The sequence below is a fragment of the Penicillium hordei genome (assembly GCF_028827395.1).
Source record: "Penicillium hordei strain IBT 12815 chromosome Unknown utg000005l_segment0_segment0, whole genome shotgun sequence".
Taxonomy (NCBI): Eukaryota; Fungi; Ascomycota; class Eurotiomycetes; order Eurotiales; family Aspergillaceae; genus Penicillium; species Penicillium hordei.
Genome location: NW_026623146.1, coordinates 2,851,438 through 2,876,999, shown reverse-complemented (window position 1 = coordinate 2,876,999; position 25,562 = coordinate 2,851,438). Strand labels below are relative to the sequence as shown.

Sequence of the window (25,562 nt, the reverse complement as noted above, 5' to 3'; positions counted from 1 at the left end):
CACCCTATGGTCGTATGTATCCTGTTCAAGGTAAGAAATAATTATGAGGTAAAATTTACTGACTCGAAGATAAGGTTGAATGAACCATTTATGAATTTATAGGCGCCTTGGTTGAGCTTTTAGGAGCTTAGATGGAAGAATCGAAGGACTTTGAGGGCACAACGAGAGCCCAAGCTTCAAACTTGCATCGGAGACAGTAAACAGTATGAATATGTTTTCGGCTGCTCGACTTTGCGCCGTCATATAAATAATACCATATACTAGTGAGGTATAACTTAAGTACATGCCAACATATTCCTAACTAGTTCATAAGCAGACGAGATGCCAGGATCCTTGGCATCATGCCCGGGTCGCAAATAGCGACTATCAAAAATCCACAGCATAAATGCCGGAATAGGTTGATTTGGATCAGGTGAAACTACGACCGCGGAAAGCGGTGCTAGGAAGAAAGAAAATATTATATATCGAGGACGGAATAGCTTGTCTGTTGACTCATTTGAAAACAGAGTTCATCGTCGCTGCCGTGGATAGGAAGCACGAAATATTTTGCCAATGGTTTACTTACACTCGCAGCAATCCACCACGCGACAAAAACGGAATATGAACCCCGTCGTACAGCTCTGATAAGCGCAGTAGAGCGATATCAAGGTCGAGCAGTTGGTATGCCGGCACGTATAATTGGCAATCTGACTAGTCAAACTCCAATGCACGTCCTGTCTGTCAACTATTCTGGTTTTTTGAGAGGATAAGACGGACGAGGAGAAGTGTTGGTGGTAGGGTCATTTTGGCTTTTTGGTACTCTGCCTCAATTTTTGAGCTTGTCAGGGAGCTTAGGCCAATTGCTTTTGTGATTTTAGCCCATTACCGTCCTATTTTGTATCCTATTTCAGAGAAATAGTGGATTTCACCATGGAATTAGAAAGTACTAGCAGCGATATATAAAAATTTGGAAGTGAAGTCGAGGCACTTCATAAAATTGCCCATCGGCTTCACACCTTGAAGAAGAACCTATCAATCGACAAATGGTACCAGCCAGAACTTCTCAGCAGAAAAGTGAGTGCATTTCATTCGGAATCACAGTTGCAAGTACGGAGGGAAGAGAAAGGGAGTGGCTCCTCCGTTCTGAACCCAGCAAGAGACGCAAAAAGGAAATGCGAACTTCTGAACACTGCACACACTACAACTGAATCCTTCCAGATCGTCACACCAAAGTACATTTCTTGATATTAAACGAAGGGGAGAGACAACATAGACATAAATAAAGCTGCGTACAAAAAAGATGCCGAATAATTAATTCAACTGCTTGCACTTGACGCAAGTATTACAACGATACCTTTCTACCAAGGCAGAATAGAACCATCATAATTTTGGAACGTGCCACTGGTCTCTTTAGAAGCCACATCGAGGGTCTTCACCATTGAAGACACGCTGGTCTCGACGGAAATACCGCCGAAATCCGAGAGCTTGATGCCTAACTCTTCAACAATTGACTGAGTAAGGTCCGTCTCCACCAGGCCGGGATGGAAGACAAAGCTCGTCAACCAAGGCTCCTCAAAGTGAAGCCGACGGACAAACCAATTCAATGCCGCCTTACTCCCGCCGTATGGGCTTTGAGTGGACGGGAAGCTTGCAAGGGCTTCCATAGATCCAATAGACCCAATAAGAGTTGAGATTGCGACGAAGATAGGGCTCCCAGTCTTGCTAGCCTGAAGAAGATTGGCAGTGGCCTGGAATAGTGTCACAGGACCAGTCGTGTTCACAATGAAATGTTCGGCGATGCTTGCAGCGGTTGTCTCCCGGACAAGCGTGCCACCTACCGAGATACCCGCATTGGCAATAACGATATCGATAGAGGACAGACCGTGTTCGGTCTGGAGCTGTGCCACCGCTTCTGCGGCGTCGGTGCTGATTGAGGAGTCAAGCTTGACAGTGATCAACTTAGACCCAGCACCCTTTGGGAGGTCTTGGAGGCTCTTAGATGATGTGCTCGACGGATCTCGGACAGCCGCAATAACAATGGTGGCAGCCCTTTGTAGGAATGTCTGGACAAAGCCTCGTCCAATGCCTCGGTTTGCACCGGTGACAAGGTAGGTAGTTGGGGCAGTCATTGTGAGAAGAGATTTTGTGTAAGAGAAGTCGCTTTGATCTGAGGAAGTTTGGATATGTACAAAATATTTCTTTACGCGGAGGTTACGTATATTTATAATTACGTGGAAGAAGGAATATCTAGACACCAAGAGATCGCCTTTACCGTGTATCACACCATAGCTCGAAGGACGTGATGATTCAACATTATTTCTGACCATCCGCTTTGCTTATCAATCAAGACGAAGTGGTTTTACCCAAGCCTTGTGGTTAGCCGGCTACGGCTACGCAGGTGTATAACGGCCAGGGGTCAGATGCGGTTTGTAAGAGTATTGGTGCCTGAAGGTGCCTGGTATCCGACCCCTGACCGTTATACACCTACGTACCCGGCGGCTTCCATCAGGTTCCTAGGTCAAATGGAGGGTGCAAAATAAGTATGTTTCACACCCAAGAAATCCAAGTATTCTGGGCTCCACCCAACTCTGGCTGATACTCGGGTCTCGGTACAATAACTACCCGTCACCTGCTCCACAATCACTCTCTATCCAGTGCGGACTCCGTAGACCTGTTGATATCAGTATCCGGGATAGGTCTAAGCAAACCATCAGGAAGTACTTCGTGGCAAGCCGGATAGCCCCGGAAACCAACACGCAAGTCGCACCATCCCGTTCTAATACAACTAAAAGCGATGTTGTTTCAACTCTCGCTCTACCCATCGTCAAAATTATTTCTCTTTTCCGATAGGTTCTCACAATCGCGAGGATATTTTTGGCTTTCTAGAAGGGATTTATATGCTGAGTACTAGCTATTGCCGAAACACAGCATTATATTTTATACGAAGGGTATATCATGAGAAAGCTCTAAAACAAGTTTGCCCCGGGATTCTCCTTTGCGAAGTTTCTGAAGGCCTTCCAATACCCCATCAAATCCCCTTTCTGTAACAGTAATAGGTGGTTTCACATCATGGCCTAGATGGGCATACAACTGGCTTAGAACTTTGTGATTGTTAGGTACAACTGGGAACGGGGGACCCAATGGTGCCAGTAGAGAAAATTCGCCGCCAAAAGCAGTGTAAATCATGAGTAATTCTTTTTTATAAAATGTCTAGCTTTTTCGGCTTGCCTTGATCAAGTAGAGTTATAACTCGCCCTTTTGATAACACCTCCGCGCAGAATTGAGAAGATTTCCCTTCCGAAAAGCAGTCCAAAGCCTTAGTGATGTTTGGATAGGCTTTGTAAATTTTGCTGGTCGCGGTGGATGAGTGGTAATCGAATACGACGTCTGCACCGTTCCTTTTGACAAGCTCAAAGGACCGTGGAGATGCCGCCACAACAACACGAAGACCACCCCGTTTTGCAATTTTAATAGCAAATAATCCTACATGAGAGCCACCCGAATAAATGAGAATTGGCGTTCTTTCAGATAATTTTGCTCTTGAGCCAGTGGAGATATCCTCTCAAGAGATATCATGACAGTGTAAGCACGGCAGTAGCTGCTGGAATTCCGTATGTGGTAGCCTCGGAATGGCTGATTGCATCTGGGATCTTCCAGGCGAGTTCTCCATCGCGTCACCACAGTCGGCATGATTACTATTCACTAAACATGTACATGCACAGGGCTCCTAGCCGCTACTTATCCACCCCGGATTTGTTTGGTGCCTTGATTTGATTGCTTCTGTGTTAAATATGTATGCCTGCGTGGAAACTAGTGTTGTAATATAGAAGAATTATATTTTCATATTCCGAGTGGATTAAGAAACTATTTTATAGAACATCAAGTCCATATTAATTGACGTTGATTGAAAATTAATTTAGTTTTCCCACACGAAGACTAAGCGATTATTTCCGATGAATTACTGTCTTTGGCCTTGGTTTGCATCCACAAACTGCATACGGAGGAGGGGTTTTAGAGACCTTCAATTGCGGAGATGCTTCGACTCTATAGCCCACAGAGTAGGATTTCTGAACTTGTTGATGATTAATCTTTGTGGTTTACTTAATTGGCTCGTCCCATCGGGTGGCACCTGGATCCATGGATGGGTGTCTCCCCAGGTCGCAAGTGGCATATTTTACGAGTACGAGCGCTAGTCCCGTACTCCATGTGTTTCTCCACCCGTGAAGTTTTCTAAGATTGGTAAGAAGTCATCGCCGCAACAACATTGTCACAATGAATAATTTATCCTATTTGAATAGCAAAGAATATGAAGCGAATATTTCAGATATATATTTCGCTTTCTACTCCCAAACTTGTTTAACGGGCCATTCAATATGCTGTTGCCAGTCTGGGGGAAGTAGTTGTTGAATTTCTCCTAAAACCACACGACCCCAAGACCCCACACACCAATTCTCCCGGGCCATGTGCAAGAAACCACAATAATGAGCCAGCACAACCAAGGAATATAGTTGCCTGCTTGTCAGATCGCTTAGATAGACCTCAGGAGCTCGAATAGCAAAGCCAGCAACAAGGGTCATAGACATAGGCTGTGACAATGTGAAGGCTGCCAGTTCGCGCGAAGAATTTATGACCCGCTCATAGACGGCGGTATTATGATGAGCAAATTGCTGCCCACATTGTACGTTCAATTTTTCGAGACGATCAAACGCAACGAGGACATGGTCAGGCCAAGAAACTTGTGGCGGAGTCGCGTTAAACAGCGGAGCAAAGTTGCCCTGCCGGAGAAATTCAGGCTCCGCACTAACGACCGCCTGCACTCCGCGGGAGAGGGTGAAGATTTCAATTAAGGAATTGAGGCTTGGGCCTTCGGGGGAGCCGGAAGTGAGTGCACTTCCTAGGCCGAATGCCACAACAAGACCGGCGAAGCTCATCATTGCTTTGACATTAGATCGGTCAATATTGGACAGTTGCTCCGAGAACATGGAGATGGCCACATTCTTGTGCGACATCGCGATACCCAGCCACTTCGCTTGGCTGTTGTCTGCGCGAAGGTGCGACAAATGTAGAGCGGATAGGCCCAATATGCCATGCATGAGAAAAGGTTCCTGTAAAGCCTCTTGCAAAACCAGAATTCCCCAGACCTTTCGGGTTTCTTCGTTGCGGGCAAGGAGTTTGTGGGTTTGCATGATCCACTGCAGCTCGAGTTCTAACTCCTCCATATTCAACACAGGACCAGTGGAAATCCGCGTCGATCCAATCTGGTGCAAAAGCGCCGATGCCTCATCTTCAGAGACGGAGGCAGCATTTGACGTCTGACCTGTGGTTGGAGACTGTTTATTGCGCGAGGGCTTTCGAGACTGTTTGCCCGCGAAGAAATAGGGAACCTCCGAGCTGTAGATACATTCTTCCTGTCGCTGGGTACAGATAGTGCAATTTGGACGTTGCTCATCACACTAGGTCTGGAGTCAGCGAGTGGGCGTTGATAAAGGGATGTATGTTCTGCATACCTTCACCCTCCTCCGCTTGCAATTAGTACAGCCATGGCGGGATTTGTTGTGCGACCGTCGATAGACCATCTCAGACCTTCATTTCTTCTGGTATCACAACGTTTGTTCTACATGGGTGCCTCTGAGAGAGCACAAAAAGATAGAAGATTAAAATTCAGCCTGAGCGGGTTGATCGCCAACGTCACCGAATGGCGGAAGGGGTATCTGACCCAGCCTTACTAAGCTATTCTGGAACTAGTTCTACTACCGCCTTCCTAATTTTTATACCGCCTTAACATTGATATAACTAGTTACCGCCTATTACTCCTTAGTCTTTTATTGGCAACCCGTGGGGAGCAAACACCAGACTTATCATGGCCGCTTTCTCATTTACTTACATCTATCCTGGGCTGGAGAGTTCAATTGGTCGAATTCACTGGATCTTCATGTGTTAGATAGCTAACACACATTTACCTCGTAAAGGTAAAGACCGTCGGCGTCATTTTTTATGGCTAATCAACGTGAATTAACAACTATATATCTAAACTTAGGTGTACCTGCATTTCTAGCAATTTATATAGGATTCTAACCAAGAGGTAACAAAGCATAAGACATACAAACTAAGGAAACATAGGTGGATCCATATCCTAGTTTATCCTAACAAAGACAAAATGCCTAAACTTGAAATTGTCCCTGGGCGCCCTAGCATTTTCGGCCCCAAAATTCTAACTAGAGATGGTTAGGTCCGACCCCTCCACGGAGTGACCACGTAACCTCGACCTGAGAACATTTACCTCAAACTCTTCAAGCTTGTTCCCTCGAAATTTCAAACATTAAATCCCTTACTTCAATATGGTCTACACCTTCTATGACGGTACCATTGTGGTAACCCAACACATCCTCGGCTCCCTGTCCCACTTTCTCCAACAAGCCGAGCAACACCCTAATGCTACCGATCTGCTCAATGCACGTCTATGTGAGGACATGTATCCAGTGACCGACCAAGTGCGCATCGCAACCCAATTCTCAGAAAATCTGGTCGCCCGACTGACCGGTCGGGAGCCGGTAATCACTGAAGGCAAACCCACCACATATGCCGAATGCTACGAGCGCATTGAAAAGGTGCTAAAAGCGCTCGAGGAGGCCGACAGGGACGTCGTCGACCAGCACGCTGATAAGCGTAAGCTCACTCAAATGGGTCCGGAGCAGGCCGCGGAAATCAGCGGTGCTATTTTTGCCCATACCATTGCCTTGCCGAATATTTACTTCCATCTTACTACCGCGTATGGCATTTTGCGGAAGGAGGGGGTGTCGCTGGGTAAACTGGACTATTATGTCGGGTTCTCTTCTCGAGGATTCGCTTAAGGAGTTACTTAGCACAATCAGTTGCCCATGATGTAACATTGAACTTGTTAAATTTAACCGAATAGGGTCTTAACAGTTGAACTTGGTTTTGCATGGATTCTTTTTATAGTAACACTCCGCAATTCTATTGCCAGACAACATATTTCCTCACCGTTTCAGTGGTCAAGGCACTCCGAGAATTGACTCAACAACGGCTGAGCAGACGGGAGGCCCTATTTTCTGCACCCTATGGTCGTATATACCATGTTACGCGTGAGAGCTAATTAGTCTGTGCAGGCTCCTAGAGATTGATTCAGGGCAAGTTGTATAGTCAAACAGTTATATATAAATTTACACCAATATCATGTAGGCGAGTGTCCGCTCCTGGAGTCAAGCGGATATCAAACTCGTGAGTACAGTAAAATCCGATCTCCAAAAGGAACCTCTGTCCCGTGATCCCGTTGTTCAAACGTTGCGGTAGATTGCTGGGCCGTGAGGTTTTCAACATCGGTGCCTCGTTTGTTACCCATGCCCCAAACTTGGAGCGGAATATCATCGACGCGATCCGGATCCTCCATAATTCCACCCGTAGGCAGATTTATCACTTCTTGGCTAGTTTCCTACATTTCTGTGTCCAACGCATTGTTTAATGATATTGATCTTCAATGTGCTATCCCTATACCCTATGGTTTGCAGGTATGGATTTATAGATTGACTCAGCGGGCCGTGAGCCGGACCTCCCGAGGCCGGGACGGTCGGAGAGTCCCATACGAGCCTCGGGGCCCGAGCCTATCGGTTGATCCCAACCCTTGTCTCCTGGCAGTTTCAACGCTAAATGGGGGCCATTTCATTTGAATGCGCGGACTTCTATTCATTCGGAAAAATTTAGCACATATCAAAGTGCTTTCTTACTTTCTTCACACGTTCCCCTTGGAGATCTAGGCTGTCAGTCTAATATTATTACAACCCCCAACCAAATCCCTAGCCCGATCATCGTCCTGGAATGCTAATAAATGGGTCCGTCACCGCAGTGGAGTTCTGACTTGCTTTAGATTGGGCCCCTGTGGCTCGTTAATTTCAACTGAGTTGAGACCATGCCCCAGTTTGAATAAGGGGGAAGATTTTAAAGGTCTGGGATTGCGTTGCACCTCACGATCATCGTGTTGTATGTATCCACCCGTTTTCGACGGATATGGAAGCTTTTGCATAAACTAGCGGGGCTTCATATCTTGCTTGTTTTCTTGCCTCTCTCTCAATTCCTATCTCGCTTCGTTCTTGACTGGTCCTTGTTCCCCCCCTTGTTGACATCAATTCATATAATTTGACAGATGACACACTATGGTGGTCGCCGAGCAGCAAACTGCCCAGGTCGGCGAGACCAGGCCGAGGAGCAGCACGGAGATAGACACGGTGCGCCTGGAGGCTGCTCTGGGTCACAAACAGGAACTGGCGCGAAATTTCGGCCTTTGGAGTGTGACAAGCTTGGGGATTGTGATCGCCAAGTCAGTGATTCGAACTTTTTCCGTTCGTGCCCTCAACTAACTTTTGAGAATGTATTAGTTCTTGGGCCGCAACCGGTGGCACAATTGTGACTGCACTTATGAACGGAGGCCCGATGGCTCTTCTATATGGCTTGATACTCGTGAGCGTCTTTTATACGTCGATCTCGGCCTCGCTGGCCGAATTGGCATCTTCTATGCCCTCCGCAGGCGGAGTATATTACTGGTCCACAGTACTGAGTGGGAAGTATGGCCGCGCTGCCGGATTCTTCACGGGTTATCTGAATGCGTGCGCCTGGCTCCTCTCGGCATCATCGATGAGTTCCATGCTAGGCAATGAAGCGGTGGCCATGTATTTGCTTCGGCATTCTGGGATCACCTGGCAGTCCTGGCAGGTGTTTATTGTGTTCCAAATTGTCAATTGGACTTGCTGTGCAATAGTATGTCTAGGGAACCGATTTATCCCCCTGATTAATCGAATCGCGCTGGTCCTATCAATGACCGGACTCTTTGCAACCGTGGTGGTCCTCGCAGCGATGCCAAAGGCACACGCGAGCTCTTCGCAGGTATGGACGCAATACTATAATATGACCGGCGGCTGGTCCGATGGAGTGTGTTTCATCACAGGGCTACTTAACGCCGCCTTCGCCGTGGGGGTTCCTGATTGTATCAGCCACTTATCTGAAGAGGGTATGTTAAATGTGTCGAGTGCCGCACATCTCATCCCAACTTTCAAACGAGGATAAACAGATTCTAACTACCAATGTTATTTTAGTTCCTAAGCCACAGATCAAAGTCCCCCAGGGTATCATGATACAAATGTTGACGGCCTTCACTACCTCCTTCGTTTATCTGATCGCCCTTTTCTATTCGATCCAGGACATCGATATGGTCTTCAACACCAACGTAGGCTACTTTCCTACTGCTGAAATCTACCGACAAGCTACAGGATCCACCACCGGTGCCATTGGACTCATCGCTGTGCTCTTCCTAGCTACATTCCCAACCCTGATCGGCACGTTCGTGACTGGCGGGCGGATGTGGTGGAGTTTAGCCCGGGATAACGCAACGCCTTTCTCGAACTATTTTGCGCAAGTTCATCCTACATTAGACACCCCCGTCCGTGCCACCGTCGCCATGAGTGCACTAGTCACCTGTATCGGCTGTATATACGTCGGCAGCACAACAGCCTTCCAGGCCCTCATCTCGTCCTTTATCGTGCTGAGCACTCTATCTTACTTGGGCGCTATCCTCCCCCATGTGTTGACTGGCCGTCGGAACATAGTTCCCGGGCCCTTCTATATGGGTAAGACCCTGGGAATGGTGGTGAATATCGTCTCGTTGGTGTATATCATAGTCACCGTGATATTTTTCTGCTTCCCATTCGTAATGCCTGCCACCGTTGAAAACATGAATTATACGAGCGTTATCACTGTCGGTTTGATGACATTGACTGCATTGTGGTGGTTCGGGTTCGTCCGCGGGAGGAGCGAATACCGAGGTCCACACTACAGCTTCGAGACCGCCAAGCAATTGACGTGTGTCCAAGCAAACAAGGAGAGCGGTAGTCCTGTAATTGCGCCCATGAAGCAGTCCACGGCAGCTGCCCTTGATGAGCATGGGCAGGTGAAATGAATGCTACTTCCTGTGATGCGTACGGGAAAAATAAAGAGTTCAGAGTTCTAACGTGATGCAAACAGATGCAGGTTAACAGACCTCTCTTCACCCCATTTGAGAATTTCAAGCCTTTGTTGCTTTGTCCCTCTACCTACTTGAAGCTATTTAGAGAGCTTCATGGAGAAATTGCGCTCAACCAGCCCCCAAGCCTATGGGGGTTGGGCTTTGGCCCCCCAAAAACCAATATTGTGTATAAGCATGGTCTTGACGTTCATAGACCTTATAGGCTTTAGATGGGCAGAGTCCACTCAATATGCACGATATAGCCAATGAGATACTACTAGTATGACGATCACCCGTTTAAATCTCAACTAAATCTACAATAACCGTCTGTTTATATCCTCTGTTTGCCGCGTCGACAGTTCTCACACTAAGAAGGTAGGTCATATCCAATTCTCCCTTAATCACCCTGATTCCCCTAAGCCCTTCCTACTGTAATACTTTGAATTCACTGTTAACTGAATATCACTAAATATGCCGCAAAGCCAGCAAATCGGGGTTGGTTCATCTCAGTCTAGTATATTCGACTCTGAGGCCGACGACTTGTTACTTGTTACCCCGTCTGCCTCTCAGCAGGCATTCAATAGCTTTGACTCATCATTTGCTCAGCCCTCTGTCCCTTCATACATCGCTCCGCATCCTATCGAACCCTTCCCTCTCGAACGCTTCCAACGTGTCGGTCCTGGTAAAAGAGGCCAGTACTTTCTTTACGACGTGATGAGTTATAGAGATTGGGTCAATTGGTGGTTACAGACTGACTATGGATCTAACAGCAAGATTAATTGGGACTCGCATGGTCGCGCGAAGATCTGGAAGGAATTCGAACAGGTAGCGCATACTGTTCATGATACTGCAAAGGTGATGTGCAAGAATTGCGGTGTAATTCTTGAGCACCCTTCAGCTACCAAGAACTCGAAGCACGGTCGTCATGGTACGACGACGATGATTCGATATGTGACTACTTCTGCCTGTAAAAGGGCCGTAAGTGGACGCCGGCAAAGGGATGGAGTAACAAGGTTTCTTCAAACATATGTTAAGGTGCATTATATTATAGCACTACTGACCAGTGATCTCGATTCTCTACCTAGGGTGATGCTAACAGTCAACCTTTCTCACAAGAGGCCTGGGATAATGAACTCCTACGATTCATTACTATCAACGGGCTCCGTTTAATCTCGTCGAGAATCCAACCTTCCATCGCGTCATTTCCAAAACCCAATCCGCTCCAAGCCCTCTGAGTCCAAACATACCATCCACTGATACAATCCAACGGCAGCTGTCTACTCGTGTCAAATAGCGACATCAGGATACACTCAGGATGCTACCAGAGCATACAAAGATCTCAGTTGCGTTGGACTTTTGGATATCTCCATTTGGGCAGGCGTTTATGACCATCACTGGCTATTTTATCGACTAGTAAGTGGAACCTTTCCCACTTGCTATGCTGAACTTAACAAAATTGATTCTACTTTATTCTATTTTCCAGTTATTAAACCTCTCCAACCCATAACCTGATACATACGACCATAGGGTGTGGAAAACAGGGCTTCCCGTCCGCTCAGCCGTACTTAAGCCACACGCCGGTGAGTTAGTAGTTGGGTGGGTGACCACCAGCGAATCCTCACTGTTGTATGTTTTTGTTCTTGTTTTTAGGATATTTTGTTTAATCTGTTAACTCTGGATGACCGTGCTAGAATTTTGGACGTATCTAGCAGGAAGATACCGCAATGAGCACGGCAGCTTTAGATCCATCGCGCCAGCCGCCATATAATTCAATCACTCTTTTTGCCGCCTTGTTCTTATTTGATTTATAAAATTAGCATAGGTGAAAAAAGAGGCTGAAAAAGACAGATAAACAAGTAACCTTTCTAGATATCAGCTTACTAACGTTTTCGTGAGAGCTTATAGTCATAATACCTAGCACCATCGCTCAGAATACGAATTCTAGTGAATGGTCCTTTGCTACCCCGTACCCCGGCCTCGCTCCACCATGTTTAATTAAAGACATGTGCGGGTAACGTCATTGAGTCCGGTGTGGCTACAAAAACTCAATGACTCGGTGTCCTGGTCTTAGGTCCACACTAAACCATCTTTGTGTAAGCTTTGCGACTCCGCCTCGTTCGATGGTTGTATTTTATTCGTTCAGGTTATTGTAGGACCAACAGGAACAGGATGTACACTAGTCGAAATACTAGCGAAGTAAGATAACCGAGCCGACTGTACGGGGTACTTGTGGGAGAGAAATCAAGATGACTCTTATGTGACCAATAATGTGACATGAATGATGCTCCAATCACCGGTATATCCCGCTAGCCTGAGATAGAGCCTGGATTGGAAATCATATAAAACTAGTCTCGTGCATATATTCAGACTTGGTTGTTCTGGTCGCGTCAATTCTCCTCCACTCCAGACCGACTCCAGGCTATTCATCTATTCGGTTCTACACCTTAGTTAAAAATGCGCCTTACTACTGGTATTGTCGTGCTGGCTACTGGTGCCATCGCTAGAGCTCAACTATCCAATATCCCCCAATGCTCTGTAAGCCCCATCCGCTCAATATTTCTGCTCAATGTCTCGTTTCTAGCTAACCCGTGCTTGTTTCTTCATTCTCTTCCAGCTTACTTGTTTCACTTCGACCCTTGGAGGAGACGGCTGCTCTGAGCTGACGGATTTCGCGTGTCATTGCCAAAAGCCTGGCCTCGCAGCAGAGATTGTGCCCTGCGTCAACAAAGCCTGTGATATCGCGGACCGACAAGGTATGAGAAGCCACATTCCATTTCGTATGACCCGGTCTAAACTGGGCCCTATAGCCGTATCCAGCCTCGTTGAATCCTTGTGTTCCGGTGTTGGCCATCCGGTCTCTATTCCCGCGATGGACACATCCGTTCCCACAACGACTTCCGCAGGAGTTATCCCAACTACACCGACGAGTTCCAATTCTACCACGGCCAGTGGTTTTGGGACAGGCTTCAAGACTTCGTCCACGATCGGCGCAGCTTTGGCTCAGAGCACCTCCCAGTTCAACGGTGCCTCTAGTATTGCGCCCGGAGCTGTTCAGATGGTTGGCAGTGCTATCCTGTTAGCCAGCATGATCTTCTTTGTTTGAAGAGTTGTGTGGAGAGACAACAGAATTGCTTTTTGACTGCTATCTACTATAATTAATTTTGCGCTGGTACCTTCTGTGTTTATTGTCTCTACTGAGCATTCTCAAGCTACACTCATTTTAATAGCTTTCCTATTCTACGATAGAATGTTCAAACATCGAATGGTGGGAGTTTGAGTTCCAACGGGCATTTCTTCACTAGATATATTCATAATCTCAAGTGGGACCGTCTCCAGGTTTCGGGTGACTATATAAAAAATACCAAACATGTGGGACTGTCATGGACATCAATACACCATCATACAAGCATCCCAGTATGCCAGCCTCCTACGACCGAGTGCGGGGGAAATTGGATGTAACGTTGGCAACAGCGAACTAGAAAAAATGGAAAAGAAAAAAAGAAAGGAAGGAAAAGGGAAATAAATCCTTTGTCCGTAGCCAATAGATTAGTGTCGTGAGTGGAGAAACCACTTCATTGCGATTCTGTCCCTGATAACAACTGATTTCCCCGAGAGGGTTAATCTAGCCAGATGCGACGAAATCAGGTCCTTCCAACGGATATCTAGTCGAAATAAGATCGAGCGGCCGGAGAGGCGTTCTGGCCATGAGTATTAAAAAACTCAATTGGCCCCTCCCCGCAAACCCTAATCAATTAGAGTTTCTGACATATGCTAAAAATCCATCGGATACGCGGGGGATACGCTTGAGGTCCGGGGGTTTGAGAACTTTGAGAACCTCGGTCGATGAATGTCTCAGAATTTGGTAGCAAAACATGTGAAAATATGAACAGATACTTAACTAGTCAATTCTTTTGAGGAAATTAATTATGCGGCAAAGTACGCTAGACAACGCCAACATAGCCACCACCGACCAAGATTCATGCAAGAGAAAGATAGGACATTGAAAGGGATGCTTGTTTTCGTTTTCTTCGTGTAATTTGTAATATTTACAGTACCATACAGATGTAAATTAAATTCTTTCCCGAACGTGCCCCCGTACTACACATCTTAGAAATGGTGTCTACCTTTAGGCCCATTGAGAACGAAACATGTAAGCATAAATGTTATACAGTATTAGAGAATTAAATCAAAATCCTGCGCACGTACTCAGCTCTGTTAAAAGGTCCCCCGCCGTGACGTCGATACCACCAGCGTCTGAATCCTCCCGGCCAAAAGCTAAGAACAGTGTATCATCAATGTATCCATGGTACTTTTGGCCATGGCTTTTCCAACCGATGCTGGTCATGTAGAGCATTTCGGAGGCATCTTCCAGTAATCCCGTGGACGAATCTTGATCTGACTTCTTTGCTCTAATGCTTCGACCAAAGATCCAGATTGGTTTTGACGAGACCGCATAGATCTCGAATGGCATCGAACGCCGCATCAGCACCACATAGGGCTCATATAAGGGGTGAAGACCTTGTAAGGTTTTTTGTTGGATGATAAAGAGCACAAATGTATTGGTTGCATCAGGTTGGCAAAATTGGTCAGATCGTGCACATAGAGTGATAGCTAGCGAGTTTGTCGCTTGATGAATCTTCCCCGTCTCAGGCAAGAATCTCTTGAGACATTCTTGGTCAGAACCAGATGTTGTCGGTGCCACGTTTGGTCCAACAGAGCCATCGAGCTCGAGTTTGGAAAATACACGTACCGGTGCAATTTCATGGTGTAGGAACATTTGTCCCGAATTATCCCAGAAGAGAAACCAATTCTTCTCGACGGCATTCCATGGGATTGGACGTTGCAGCTCACGGTACTGCCTGAATTCGTGCTCATTTATGGTGTCTAACCCCCAATCCACCAAGATTCGAAAGTCGGATATCCATTGTCCGAAACATGTAAAGAACGAATTGGAGCCGTAAATGGTGTACGGAATCTCGGGCCCGTAGAACACCCTTGCATCATGAGGCCCAACGTTGAGACTAAAGTACGAAAGGTCGCCGAGACACTTGCTGGAGTCACCAAAGGTCGCTGGGATGGGCAGTTGCAGTGGTGGCTCCAGACAGCTCAAGACTCGCTTGTCGTCCGAAAATGCGGCATTGCAGACGAGTTCAGCGAACCAGACCGAGGCAGTTGGAGCGGACTGAGGTTTATAAAGTTGCGCAGTGATGATCCACGTGTCAAGCAGCTCAGGATGGGGGATTATACTGGGATTTATGACGGATCTTTTTCCGAAGTCGATCTTAAAATACATTCGGTCGGGAGTCGATACCGAGTATATTATGTGGTGCGTCCGAGACATGTCTCTGTCGGATCCAGGATATCTTCGGACGTCGTCCGTAACTTGTCCATCCCAGCAGTGGGACAAAATTTCGCTGCCACGAACGCCTGAACAAGCTATGTCGGATTGTCCAGCATTGACGTGTGATTGACTATATGGACCACCTGAAGAAAATCCCTCAAACAGAAATTTCGATTGCAAGCCGAAATGGTTGGATTGAAATTTGGCGAAAAGGATCACCGCGGACAATAGTCCTGCAATAAGTATCAGGTGTGTGGCTATTTTTTTGGCCATGTTCAGTTTGGCGAGCGTAGACGGGACGTAACAGTAAGAGATTATAAGTCGTATTTAGAGGAAGCCTTGCCAAGAATGCTCGTTGACCCTAACTAAAAAGGGGGGGGGGGGGGGGGCTTTGACTGACACGGGCACTGAACTGAGGGGTGATTCAATCATCCACCACTCTTAACAATCTTTACCATGATTATCAAACATCTTAGTGACCCAGATATCTTTGCGAAACTATAGGAAAACTGCTTCTAACAAAGAATTTTGTAGACTGCAAATAGTACTACCGAATCAAAGGCGAATTTCGCGAATACCATTACAAGAATTTTACGATTCATTGGTATTCTAAGCTCCAGGTTCCGGGCTGGTCGTAACTTTTGTTTCCGGCTATAAGACTCTTATTATATAGCAATTTATGATGTAGAAGAACGCTTTGCATTAGATACTCAAAACAAACCAAGAAGATCATGGACACATGCGGAGGGCTGTCAAGGTTTGTCAATCAGCGCCCTTTGATAGATCCACTGAGAGAACTTCACCGCCGGCTCATCAACTAGTCTAGTTGTGACATCTGCCAGCCAGATAGTCAAGGGCAACAGAACCAGATTCGCGGCGAGAAAGTTAACTTCAAGCCCAAGAGGACCAACGTTAGGCAAGGGGAGGCGATTAATCCACCAGGGACAATTCTGATGGTGTGAATCGCGTACAAAACCCACTGCAGCATAGAGCCTGTCCCCCAAAGTCCACAGAACCGGTCCGTGGACCAGATAGAACGCAAACGAAATGCGGCCCAAGTACAAGTTGAATGGAGCGGTAAAGAATGTCTTGAGCCACTGAAGGTGAGATGTGCATACGACAAGAAAGACAGCGGCCCAAAATAGGTAGAACCACTTGTAATCGAACACTGCCTGAGGCTTTAGGAAGGATAAGAGGTACCACCCCGATGAGTCACGTAGTTGTTGCAAATTGTCCGTATGTGAGGGGACCCCTCCAAGATAAAGGCTTGCATAGAAGAGAACAGTCATGATGACTGTCTTGAAGGGAACCAGTCTGGTAAAGAAGCGGGGCAAGTCATTTCGTATGGCGAGGAGGTCGAGATCTTTTAGAAGCATGCCGGCAATGAACATAGCATAATGTGACCCATCTGCAATGTATAAAAAGTACACAACCAACGCGACTTCGCTTAGAAGCCGGGCATTGCGGCGAAATCTTGAAAAGGCGAGAACGGCGGTGTAGACAGCCAGAGAGCCTCGATGTTCGACGGGTATAGACCAAGCATGGAAATTGTATGTGAACCAGGGCTCGCCGCCTGTTCGGAGAGGGAAGCTGAAATTCTTGAACTCGGCATACCAATTCCATAACTCGGCACGGTAGCTTCCTTGAACCTCTGGGACAGCGGCGATCTTGAACAAGTGCAAAAATGTAATGTAACATAATGTTGTGCAAATGACAGGAATATATAGACGAAACCATCTGCGAAATACGGCCGAGGAAAGGGATTTACCTAATCCAACGTAATCTCCATCCTGGATCATCACTAGTGGCCTCATTGAAAGAACGTACCCAGAGAGCACAAAAAAGACGCTGACGGCAAAATGCCCCCCCGAGAAAAATGTTCGAATACCAGGAAGGCATGCAAAATAGTACTTGTTGTCGTAACCGTAGGCCAACTCGAAGGCATTTCCCACCCCTCCGCCATCGTGGGCCCAAATTTGATGATGTCCCCAGTAGACTAGTAGAGCTGCAAAACCTCGCAATCCATCTAAGTATGCGGTGGGCCTGCTAAGTAATCTTTGCTTTTCATTCGTATTGTTTTCGCTACTTGCCCGCGCAGTAAGCAATGTAGGCAGGAAGGGAACCATGCAAGAGAGTGACATCGCATGCCGAGAACGTGTCATATGGGCAGGCTGTGGTTTCCACTGTCCATTCTCGAGGACTCGCTCCGGGCTTGACTTCAACAACTGAGGTGAAGACTTCTCGATTGAGGGGTGTAGCATAGACATCGGGCGAGGATTGGAGTTGAGAGAGTCCTTTGGAAATTTGAACGAAAGATCAATAGATAACCCAATTTCACCTGCGAATTAATTACATATCTCTCAGTACAGCTCTGTGACACGTGAATTCAGTGGATACAGTTAGTCCTTAGCCAACCCCCGTGCCCAGTGCCGAGGCCCATAAAATCCTGCGGGTAGATTTTCCGCCCCCCACAAGTCAGAGTCTGGACACAGACCTCGGGGATATGACCCGATGTAACTCCGTGCAGCCACCATCTCACTCCTTGTCACAAGCTTTGGGGTCGTATGTGAGTACGAAAGTCTAAATGGCGTGAACTAAACCCATAACTGCACCAACCTGGCCTCTACTATTGGCCCCGCCCGAATGCAATCAGTTAAGCTTCAACCCTTGACCATTTCCGTACCAGTGACAGGTACCATTGCGTTAGCGAGTGTACCAAATGAATACCACATGTTAATTACGATGACATGTACTGTATGTAATCTACTTACCAGTGCCATGGGTGAAATAAGGTCCTGCCTTCCTATACTAACACTCTTCTTCCTTTTTCGACTTTGATGTTTGTCCAGACAGGAGGTCGTTGAATTAAATCAAATCACAGGTCCAAGTCATGCTGGAGAAGAATTTGACGTTGCCCGGTGTCTTTCCGAAGAAGGCACGTAGATTCACACATGGGGGCTTAGTTGCTTTGTGTCTGTTCATCTACTTTTGTGTCACCAGAACGTCGCACGACTTTGTCAAGAATCAATCGTACTCTACTCAGCTGACGAACAATATTGGCGGACAATTTCCCCGGAAAATCTGGCAGATCTGGAAAGTGAATCCATTGGAATTCGACGGGCGTGATATCGAAGTAGCGCGCAGCTGGATAACTAAAAACCCCGGCTATAGGTACGAGGTTCTGACCGACCAGAATGACCTCGACTATGTCGAAGCGAACTTCGGACCCCTTGGACTGAATCGACCAGATATCGTCAAAACATACCGATCTTTAACCGCTCCGATCATCAAGGCGGACCTACTTCGATATCTTGTTCTGTACATAGAGGGAGGTGTCTATGCTGATATAGACGTGGAGGCGTTGAGACCAGTTGAGCGATTCATCCCAAGCGGCCATGATGAGAGCGAGATCAACATGGTTATTGGTGTCGAAATCGATGAGCCACACTTCCGCGACCATCCTATACTAGGTCAAAAATCTCAATCCTTCTGTCAATGGACATTCATGTGCAAGCCTCGACAGCCTGTGATGATGCGACTAGTAGAGAATATCCTCGACTGGCTCAATCAGCTCTCCATCGAGCAAGGAAAGCCAATCTCAGAGCTTCAGCTGGACTTCGATGATGTGATCACAGGCACTGGGCCTTCTGCCTTTACAGGCGCAATACTATCTGAAATGAGCCGCACAACGGGCAAGGAAGTCACATGGAGTACGTTTCATGACATACCAGAGTCCAAAGTTGTCGGGGGGGTTCTGATTCTCACGGTTGAAGCATTCGCCGCTGGGCAAGGTCATTCAGACTCGGGCACCCATAATTCGCGCACGGCATTGGTCAAGCACCATTACCATGCATCTGCGTGGCCTGACCGTCACCCACGATTCTATCACCCGATCTTTGGACAGGTTGAGAGGTGCAATTGGAATGTGGACTGTGTGAGGAAGTGGGACGAAGAAACAAGTGCTTTTGCTGCTCTGCCTCAGGAAGAGCAGGAAAGGCAGATTACCACATTTCAGGCAATAGGGGAAGCACTAAAAAACATGCAACCATCCCCTAACTAGCGAATGTTTTGAATTTTTTTCAATTCCTTTTTCTGGCCATGTGTTTATGTGTGCTAGATGTACGCCCTCGCGGAACCCTACTGGAACCGAGGCACAAGCTCAGTCGCCCTGGCATCACTCAAATAGTTTGAACGGCTGCAAGCCTCGGCAGAGGCTTAGTGCAAATTAAAAACGAAAGTTGTGTGACCTAAAGAGACAGGGTCCGACCTTGGACAAATCGGGCCTCATTTTCCGGGTATTGATATGGCGTTACTGCGACAGGGTTGGATGGAGTGGAAGACTTCTCGGAGATGCACCAGAGCTCGGGTCGATTGAAATGGCAACTGAACCTTTTTTTTTCAATCAATGATATTTCACTTATGCTTGATTGATATTTGTCTGTACAAAATCTACTGTTGAGCCGCGTAGTCCGACCACTGTCCCACTCGCCTACAACCCTCGATCTCAAGTATTCTATAATTTATTCGTAGGAATAACCACGTACATACGACCATAGGGTGTGGAAAACAGGGCTTCCCGTCCGCTCAGCCGTACTTAAGCCACACGCCGGTGAGTTAGTAGTTGGGTGGGTGACCACCAGCGAATCCTCACTGTTGTATGTTTTTCTTTTTTGTTTTTGCTTCGTCCGGAAAGTCGCCTTGCTGCCCTACTCTTTAGCCCATTCATCCCATTCACCTGAATGCCCTGAACACCACTACTCTACACCTGAATATCCTGCACACCCCTGTCGTGTGTTTTATTTTGTTTTTTTCTTTTTGCTTTGTGGGCTTCCTCCTGCACAGGGATGATTTTTTACTTCTGGGCTTGGGTACCTTTTCGGTCAAGCGCACTAAAAATTCTATAATTCAAAACTCCTGCTTCCATAAGAAAAATGTGTCAACTGGACTAGTCCACGGGTCCATTACCCGGGCATCGATATAGTAATTATATTTGTGTCAGACAGGGCACCATAATGGTGTAATTATGAAGATTCTATGGTGTTGGCTCCCCATGCCACCATTGCTACCCTAGTGCCAGCCATTTGGGGTTTCAGGATTGTCATTATTATCATCTTGGTCTGGGTCGGGCCCTAAGTCGGCCAACCAATGGAGTACAGCCTCCACTTCAGATCCATCGTCTTGCTGCTCCCCTTCTCCTTGTGGTAGCGGCGCCAATCGCGCATCCAAAAGTCTAGCAATTCCCGGTAAAAGGGTGTTGTCCATGGCATCCCTTATTATTACACCAAGAGGTGTTTCATCAGTTTGGGTGGAAGTATCGACCGCAGTACCGACCGTAGTATCGGCGAGTGTTTGTGTTGCCGCATCCCTACTCAAGGGTTCACAGTACAACCTACGGTATTCATCTCGTTAGTTTGTGATAAAAAGTCTTCATTCCCATCGGATCAGTTGTACATGAGGAAAACCAAAAGAATGCACGCCGCGTAAAATATTCCTAGCCATCCGGTCCGTCCAATAATCGTGGCGGGACCAGGCTCCGAGATGAGTGGGCCGTCGTAGACGTGAAAAAGGAAAAAGGCAAAAAGCGTGCCTGTCAGGAGGCCAATGAGCCAGCACAGAATAAAACCGAAGAAGAGCATTGTGATAGTATGTGAAGGGGTCTTGTTGGTTGCGATTGGGAATTCTGCGATTCTAAGATCTGCGATTCTAAGAAGCTACTAGATATTATCCTCTACATCTAGGCAAGTGCTTTTGGACAGAAGGTGCGAATGTGAATCTCGTAGAGCTCCCGAGGTCGCTACCTTGGGCGATCATCTCAGACCAGTCAGCCCTCTAAAGGTGCGGCTATACATTTGTGAGCTGCTAAAATTCTTCGCAAGTGCTCAATCCGTGGATAAGTCCCGGGCGGATCCCGCCAAGTGATGAAGTATAATGACGATATTCCTTTAGATAATTATCTACTTAGACTTTTCGACTTGGTTGACCGCGTATATCTTTCAAATTTTCAAATTTTCAGTTTATCAATATATCAGCAAACTACATATGAGAAGATGGAAACTATTTACCTCATATTAGAGAAGGCGATCTTGTGGTCTGGTGATACTGAGTCTCTACAAGACTTTAGATCCTGGACGCTATCTAGGACCAACGAGGTTGATGGATATCCCGCAACAGAATTGATGTCAAGTCTCCTTGAGTATGATTCTAAGCTTCGATGCATAACTCAACGTGAGGAATGTCTCCTTGAACAGGTCCAAGTGTTGGCAGAAAAAGAAAATACGCCGCTGGAAAAGAAAAAACTACAGGAGTTCCAACGACGGTTAGGAGTTCTAAGAAAAAGTTATTGGAATCTCCAACATAACTGGTTGGTACTCAGGGACCAATTGAAAGGGCCTACTCTACGAGGGTTTATTGAGTGTCGATCAAACCTAGGATGGTATCTTAGTGATACACTCCGTCGACGTTGTGCAGAATGGGGGGGCTGCTGTAGCCGTGGATGCCAGTGCTGCGAAAACCGGAGCACACATACAAATTCCGAACGGAAATTAGGAGTTGGTCATTGTACCCTTGACTGTGGATGTTGCTCTAAAGCCCGAGGGTTTGATTTCACATCAAAGGAGAAAAAAGAGCTATATGCCAGGCACATTCGCCTGGGTCGCTGTCTTGACTGCCCTCTCTGTATTCGAATAGTATCTACATCATTCTGGGGGTTTGAATATGAAGAGATTTGCTTATTTAGGAAATGGAAATGGTGGCTGAGCAAGAGGGTTGCGTTTATGGGCTCTACAATGATGTTGCTTTACTACATTGGAATATATTTTACTTGAAATGTGAACTTGGAGAAATTGTCGAAGGAAAAAAAAAGGAAAAAAAAAGAAAAAAAGGTATAGCCTTTTCGCTTCATAATAGGAAAGTGTACCTTTTGCTACGTGGGCTAAATATCTATGTGAATAGTATTTAATTGGGTGAATATGCGTCTGGAATATCCCAAAAGGGCTGAATAGAGCGTCGAGCCGCCCACGCCCGAATCGTGAGCGCTAGGTGGCCACCACCTTAGACATGCTATTGTATGTTTTTTTTTCTTGTTTTTTTGGTATATTCAATCTACTTCTGATAGATATTCCCTTGAAACTCATAGAACCTACTTCCCTCCACTGCGGTCCGGGCCGTAGGCGTCAAACAAATTCTGCTTGGTCTGACAAGCGACCACTCCAGTCCAATAGTGGTGGTAAAGAGAGGTCTAATTTGGAAAGTTATAACGTTAACATTATTCTAACACGATTCGACGTCACGCGACTATTATAGCAGCAGTTCGCACAACTTGAAGTTTTGATGGGTTACAGAGAAATTGCTCGTTCGGGCCGCCTAGGCAAAACTACGAGCCTAATTATGACGACCAATTATAATATCAAGATTTCTCGAGGTAGCGAGTGCCCTGACTACGCAGCCGGCATGTTGAGTCTAGGTCGGTTATGGGGGAAAAAAGTTAAGGGCAAGCCAAGGCGATCAATGTCTATTAAGTCGCGTTGGAAGCTACAAAAAAAAAGGTTAACAGCAGAGCATCTGCTCTACATGATTATTTCGGATCGTACCATGCTAATAACAGAGAAATCTCGTGGCAATGTCTTTAAATAGGCTAGAGAACATGCCTCGGTCATAGATGGCATGGAGCACTAGGAAATCAAACGCCTGTATAATATGCAAAACTTATGTTGCAAGCTGCGTGAAAAAGAGTTTCACTGTGTTTGATTTGCATTCAAAAACTCCAGCAGTCTGTGTGCTACAGCAGATGGTTGCTCTTCGGGGAGAAAGTGTCCACAATCCTCAATCGCACCTCCGGAAACGTTGGTCGCGAAGTTCTGGACCAAGCGAATCATGTCCGAACCGACGGAGCTGGCGCCACCTAAAGCTAAGACAGGGATATCGAGCGGTGATTTCGCAAATTCTAGGTTCTGTTTGGTGCTTGTTTCAACAGCTCGATAATACTCGAACCCCCGACTCATTGCCCCCGGTCTTGAATAGGCCTGGATATAGCGTTCGAGTTGATCTTTGGGTAAACCATCCGGGTGAACCGTCTTCAAATTGAAGAACCAGGTCAGTAGCTCCCGCTCACGACCGCGGGTCAGGATTTCAGGCAATTCAGGAAGCGCGTTGAACGAGAATTGCCAAAGACGCATATTGGTCTGGCGAGACAACGGAAACTGAAGCTGAGGCATAAAACCTGGCACTCCCGCGTCTAGTATACTGAGCGATTTGATTCTCGATTGAAATTGGGCTGCCCAGGGATAAGAAATCCATCCCCCAACATCGTGGCCAACTAGATGGTATTTCTTTTCTTTCAAGGCATCGTGAATAGCTTCTGCCATGATTTTGCTCACGTTCGCAGTATCATAGCCATTGAGCGGAGGAAGCGAGTCACCTAAGCCCGGGGGATCGAGAGCGAAAAATTGATAATGTTTTGAAATGGGCTCAAATATATCGCTAAATGCCTCTGCTGTTTGTGGCCAGCCTGGAACAAGAATCAAAGGGGGACCCTGACCGCCAACTATAGCGCGGACTCCGTGGAGGAGACGCATGGATTGCCATTTTGGTGTCATGATCTTGGCATGGGTCGAGTGCGCGGATGAAGAGTGCGAAGGGTAGGCAATTTTAGGTATAGTAGTTTCATACGCATTATAGAAATTCGGTAGATTTATATCATGTTATAATGAGTCATGCACTAAATTATGAGTCAGGGCAACGTACACGTACCCACATGGATTATGGTAGTCTAAACTTATATTGGTGTTTCATTTTTGGACGGATACATATCATAATAGGGACTAGCGCTACGGTAGTCTCCAAGTGCCTAAGCGCAAATATATTAAAGAAGGGAACGCTCAAGGCTGTATGCTCTACGGCATACGGGTCGATTCAGCACTCGTAACTCAGCTTCATGTCCGACCTTGCGCACAAAGGAACCCAGGTACACTGCCCTAGAAGTAGATTCAGAGAGGTGTAGGAGTGTGTATTGTCAATCTGTATCTATCTGCTACTTGTAACCTCATAATCTCAATGCTTACATAACAACATATGGAAAAAGAGAAGAAGCAGGGGCATATGCGTAGTGGGGAGCCTATTTCCCCACTACAATATATATTATTTTCGTAGGCTGCTTCTTCAGAGAGACAGCTGTTAGCTTATCAGTACTACCATAGTATATATTGTCTCTTTCCAGATTCCACATTCATCCCAAGTATTCACTTAGATTATACCTGGGGGCCTTACATGAATATACTTCAAACCAAACCGCTAATTATATCATGGGTCTTTTTCGTTTAATAACCCGATCACCAGAATGAGGAATGAGTCGCAAAGCTACTTAGCAGCGTACTGTCTTAGTTGTTCCTATTTGTCACTTGTGCCGAAAAAAAAAAAGAAACTACAAACCGGTTTTTTAGAACACTTACCTAGGTAGGACCTTTTACTCAGGTGATAACAAATTTCCCCTAGATCAATCCCGTTTCGCTTCCCTGAGCTACGCGATTGATTCAAGGATATTTTGCCCTCATCAACTCAATCATAAAATCGGAAATGGCAGCGAGCACTGCTTATTACAAACATTATAACCTTGGAACATCTATTGATGAGGCACCTTGGCAACCCAGGAAAGTTGACACGAGGATCTTACACTTTCTTTGCCGTTCACTTTGCTAAAAACATTTGATATATTTTACTCTATCTAACGCTAAGCTGCTCTGGATTTGGGAGATCTCGTACATTCCAGTGCCCAGGCCGGCAAGGACGCTGTATCCGTAGATGTGACCAGCGCTTGTGTCAACACGAACAGTGTAGAAAAGGGTACCACCGGTGAGCACGGGAACGCCTCTAAGAGTGTACCACGGCATATATAGACTACATGCAGACATTGCGCCGCCATTGACATAGATCATGACAAAGCAAGCAATAATAAAGGCGGCAGCTGAACACCGGCGTCAACCTCACGATCGCCTCGGGTGAACTGGAAGAAGAGTGGAACGAAATAGAAGGGGATGAAACAAGCTGTATTGGCGGCCAATGTGCAGGCAAACAGCATGGGGATTGTTCAGGATTGGAAGAACTTGAGTGGCACAATCCGTCGGGTAACGGTGGTGCAGATAGTGAAGAGCCACTGGAGTTCAAGCAAAATGAAGGGAATGCCTGAGCAGACAAACAAGCTGATGATATTCCCACATCCCCAGGCTCAGGTCAAGCCAC

General features: G+C 46.5%; 12 protein-coding genes across 12 annotated transcripts; 5 read left to right on the top strand and 7 right to left on the bottom strand.

The window, feature by feature from the left end:
- Positions 1-1,337: 1,337 nt before the first annotated feature.
- Positions 1,338-2,108, bottom strand: N7537_010016 (SDR family oxidoreductase; the record flags this gene model as incomplete). The annotated part of the gene is made up of 1 exon (XM_056901070.1): positions 1,338-2,108. One exon carries the CDS (start codon positions 2,106-2,108, stop codon positions 1,338-1,340), a length of 771 nt encoding a protein of 256 aa, XP_056749738.1.
- A 1,070-nt stretch (positions 2,109-3,178) lies between these two features.
- N7537_010015 (uncharacterized protein) lies at positions 3,179-3,669 on the bottom strand (the record flags this gene model as incomplete). The annotated part of the gene is made up of 2 exons (XM_056901069.1): positions 3,179-3,538; positions 3,559-3,669. 2 exons carry the CDS (start codon positions 3,667-3,669, stop codon positions 3,179-3,181), a joined length of 471 nt encoding a protein of 156 aa, XP_056749737.1.
- A 650-nt stretch (positions 3,670-4,319) lies between these two features.
- N7537_010014 (Zn(II)2Cys6 transcription factor domain-containing protein) lies at positions 4,320-5,555 on the bottom strand (the record flags this gene model as incomplete). Its single annotated transcript, XM_056901068.1, has 2 exons — positions 4,320-5,432; positions 5,487-5,555. 2 exons carry the CDS (start codon positions 5,553-5,555, stop codon positions 4,320-4,322), a joined length of 1,182 nt encoding a protein of 393 aa, XP_056749736.1.
- A 762-nt stretch (positions 5,556-6,317) lies between these two features.
- Positions 6,318-6,830, top strand: N7537_010013 (DUF1993 domain-containing protein; the record flags this gene model as incomplete). Its single annotated transcript, XM_056901067.1, has 1 exon — positions 6,318-6,830. One exon carries the CDS (start codon positions 6,318-6,320, stop codon positions 6,828-6,830), a length of 513 nt encoding a protein of 170 aa, XP_056749735.1.
- A 1,317-nt stretch (positions 6,831-8,147) lies between these two features.
- N7537_010012 (uncharacterized protein) lies at positions 8,148-9,943 on the top strand (the record flags this gene model as incomplete). Its single annotated transcript, XM_056901066.1, has 3 exons — positions 8,148-8,311; positions 8,370-8,998; positions 9,084-9,943. 3 exons carry the CDS (start codon positions 8,148-8,150, stop codon positions 9,941-9,943), a joined length of 1,653 nt encoding a protein of 550 aa, XP_056749734.1.
- Positions 9,944-10,459: 516 nt separating this feature from the next.
- N7537_010011 (zinc finger BED domain-containing protein) lies at positions 10,460-11,223 on the top strand (the record flags this gene model as incomplete). The annotated part of the gene is made up of 2 exons (XM_056901065.1): positions 10,460-10,966; positions 11,074-11,223. The coding sequence occupies 2 exons, from the start codon at positions 10,460-10,462 to the stop codon at positions 11,221-11,223; spliced, it is 657 nt and encodes a 218-aa protein (XP_056749733.1).
- A 1,219-nt stretch (positions 11,224-12,442) lies between these two features.
- Positions 12,443-13,091, top strand: N7537_010010 (uncharacterized protein; the record flags this gene model as incomplete). Its single annotated transcript, XM_056901064.1, has 2 exons — positions 12,443-12,523; positions 12,603-13,091. 2 exons carry the CDS (start codon positions 12,443-12,445, stop codon positions 13,089-13,091), a joined length of 570 nt encoding a protein of 189 aa, XP_056749732.1.
- Positions 13,092-14,174: 1,083 nt separating this feature from the next.
- On the bottom strand, positions 14,175-15,329 carry N7537_010009 (uncharacterized protein; the record flags this gene model as incomplete). Its single annotated transcript, XM_056901063.1, has 1 exon — positions 14,175-15,329. One exon carries the CDS (start codon positions 15,327-15,329, stop codon positions 14,175-14,177), a length of 1,155 nt encoding a protein of 384 aa, XP_056749731.1.
- A 752-nt stretch (positions 15,330-16,081) lies between these two features.
- On the bottom strand, positions 16,082-17,596 carry N7537_010008 (acyltransferase family protein; the record flags this gene model as incomplete). The annotated part of the gene is made up of 1 exon (XM_056901062.1): positions 16,082-17,596. The coding sequence occupies one exon, from the start codon at positions 17,594-17,596 to the stop codon at positions 16,082-16,084; it is 1,515 nt and encodes a 504-aa protein (XP_056749730.1).
- Positions 17,597-18,219: 623 nt separating this feature from the next.
- On the top strand, positions 18,220-19,389 carry N7537_010007 (glycosyltransferase family 32 protein; the record flags this gene model as incomplete). Its single annotated transcript, XM_056901061.1, has 1 exon — positions 18,220-19,389. One exon carries the CDS (start codon positions 18,220-18,222, stop codon positions 19,387-19,389), a length of 1,170 nt encoding a protein of 389 aa, XP_056749729.1.
- A 1,007-nt stretch (positions 19,390-20,396) lies between these two features.
- N7537_010006 (uncharacterized protein) lies at positions 20,397-20,965 on the bottom strand (the record flags this gene model as incomplete). The annotated part of the gene is made up of 2 exons (XM_056901060.1): positions 20,397-20,694; positions 20,805-20,965. The coding sequence occupies 2 exons, from the start codon at positions 20,963-20,965 to the stop codon at positions 20,397-20,399; spliced, it is 459 nt and encodes a 152-aa protein (XP_056749728.1).
- Positions 20,966-23,062: 2,097 nt separating this feature from the next.
- N7537_010005 (alpha/beta fold hydrolase) lies at positions 23,063-23,923 on the bottom strand (the record flags this gene model as incomplete). Its single annotated transcript, XM_056901059.1, has 1 exon — positions 23,063-23,923. The coding sequence occupies one exon, from the start codon at positions 23,921-23,923 to the stop codon at positions 23,063-23,065; it is 861 nt and encodes a 286-aa protein (XP_056749727.1).
- Between the last annotated feature and the right edge of the window lie 1,639 nt (positions 23,924-25,562).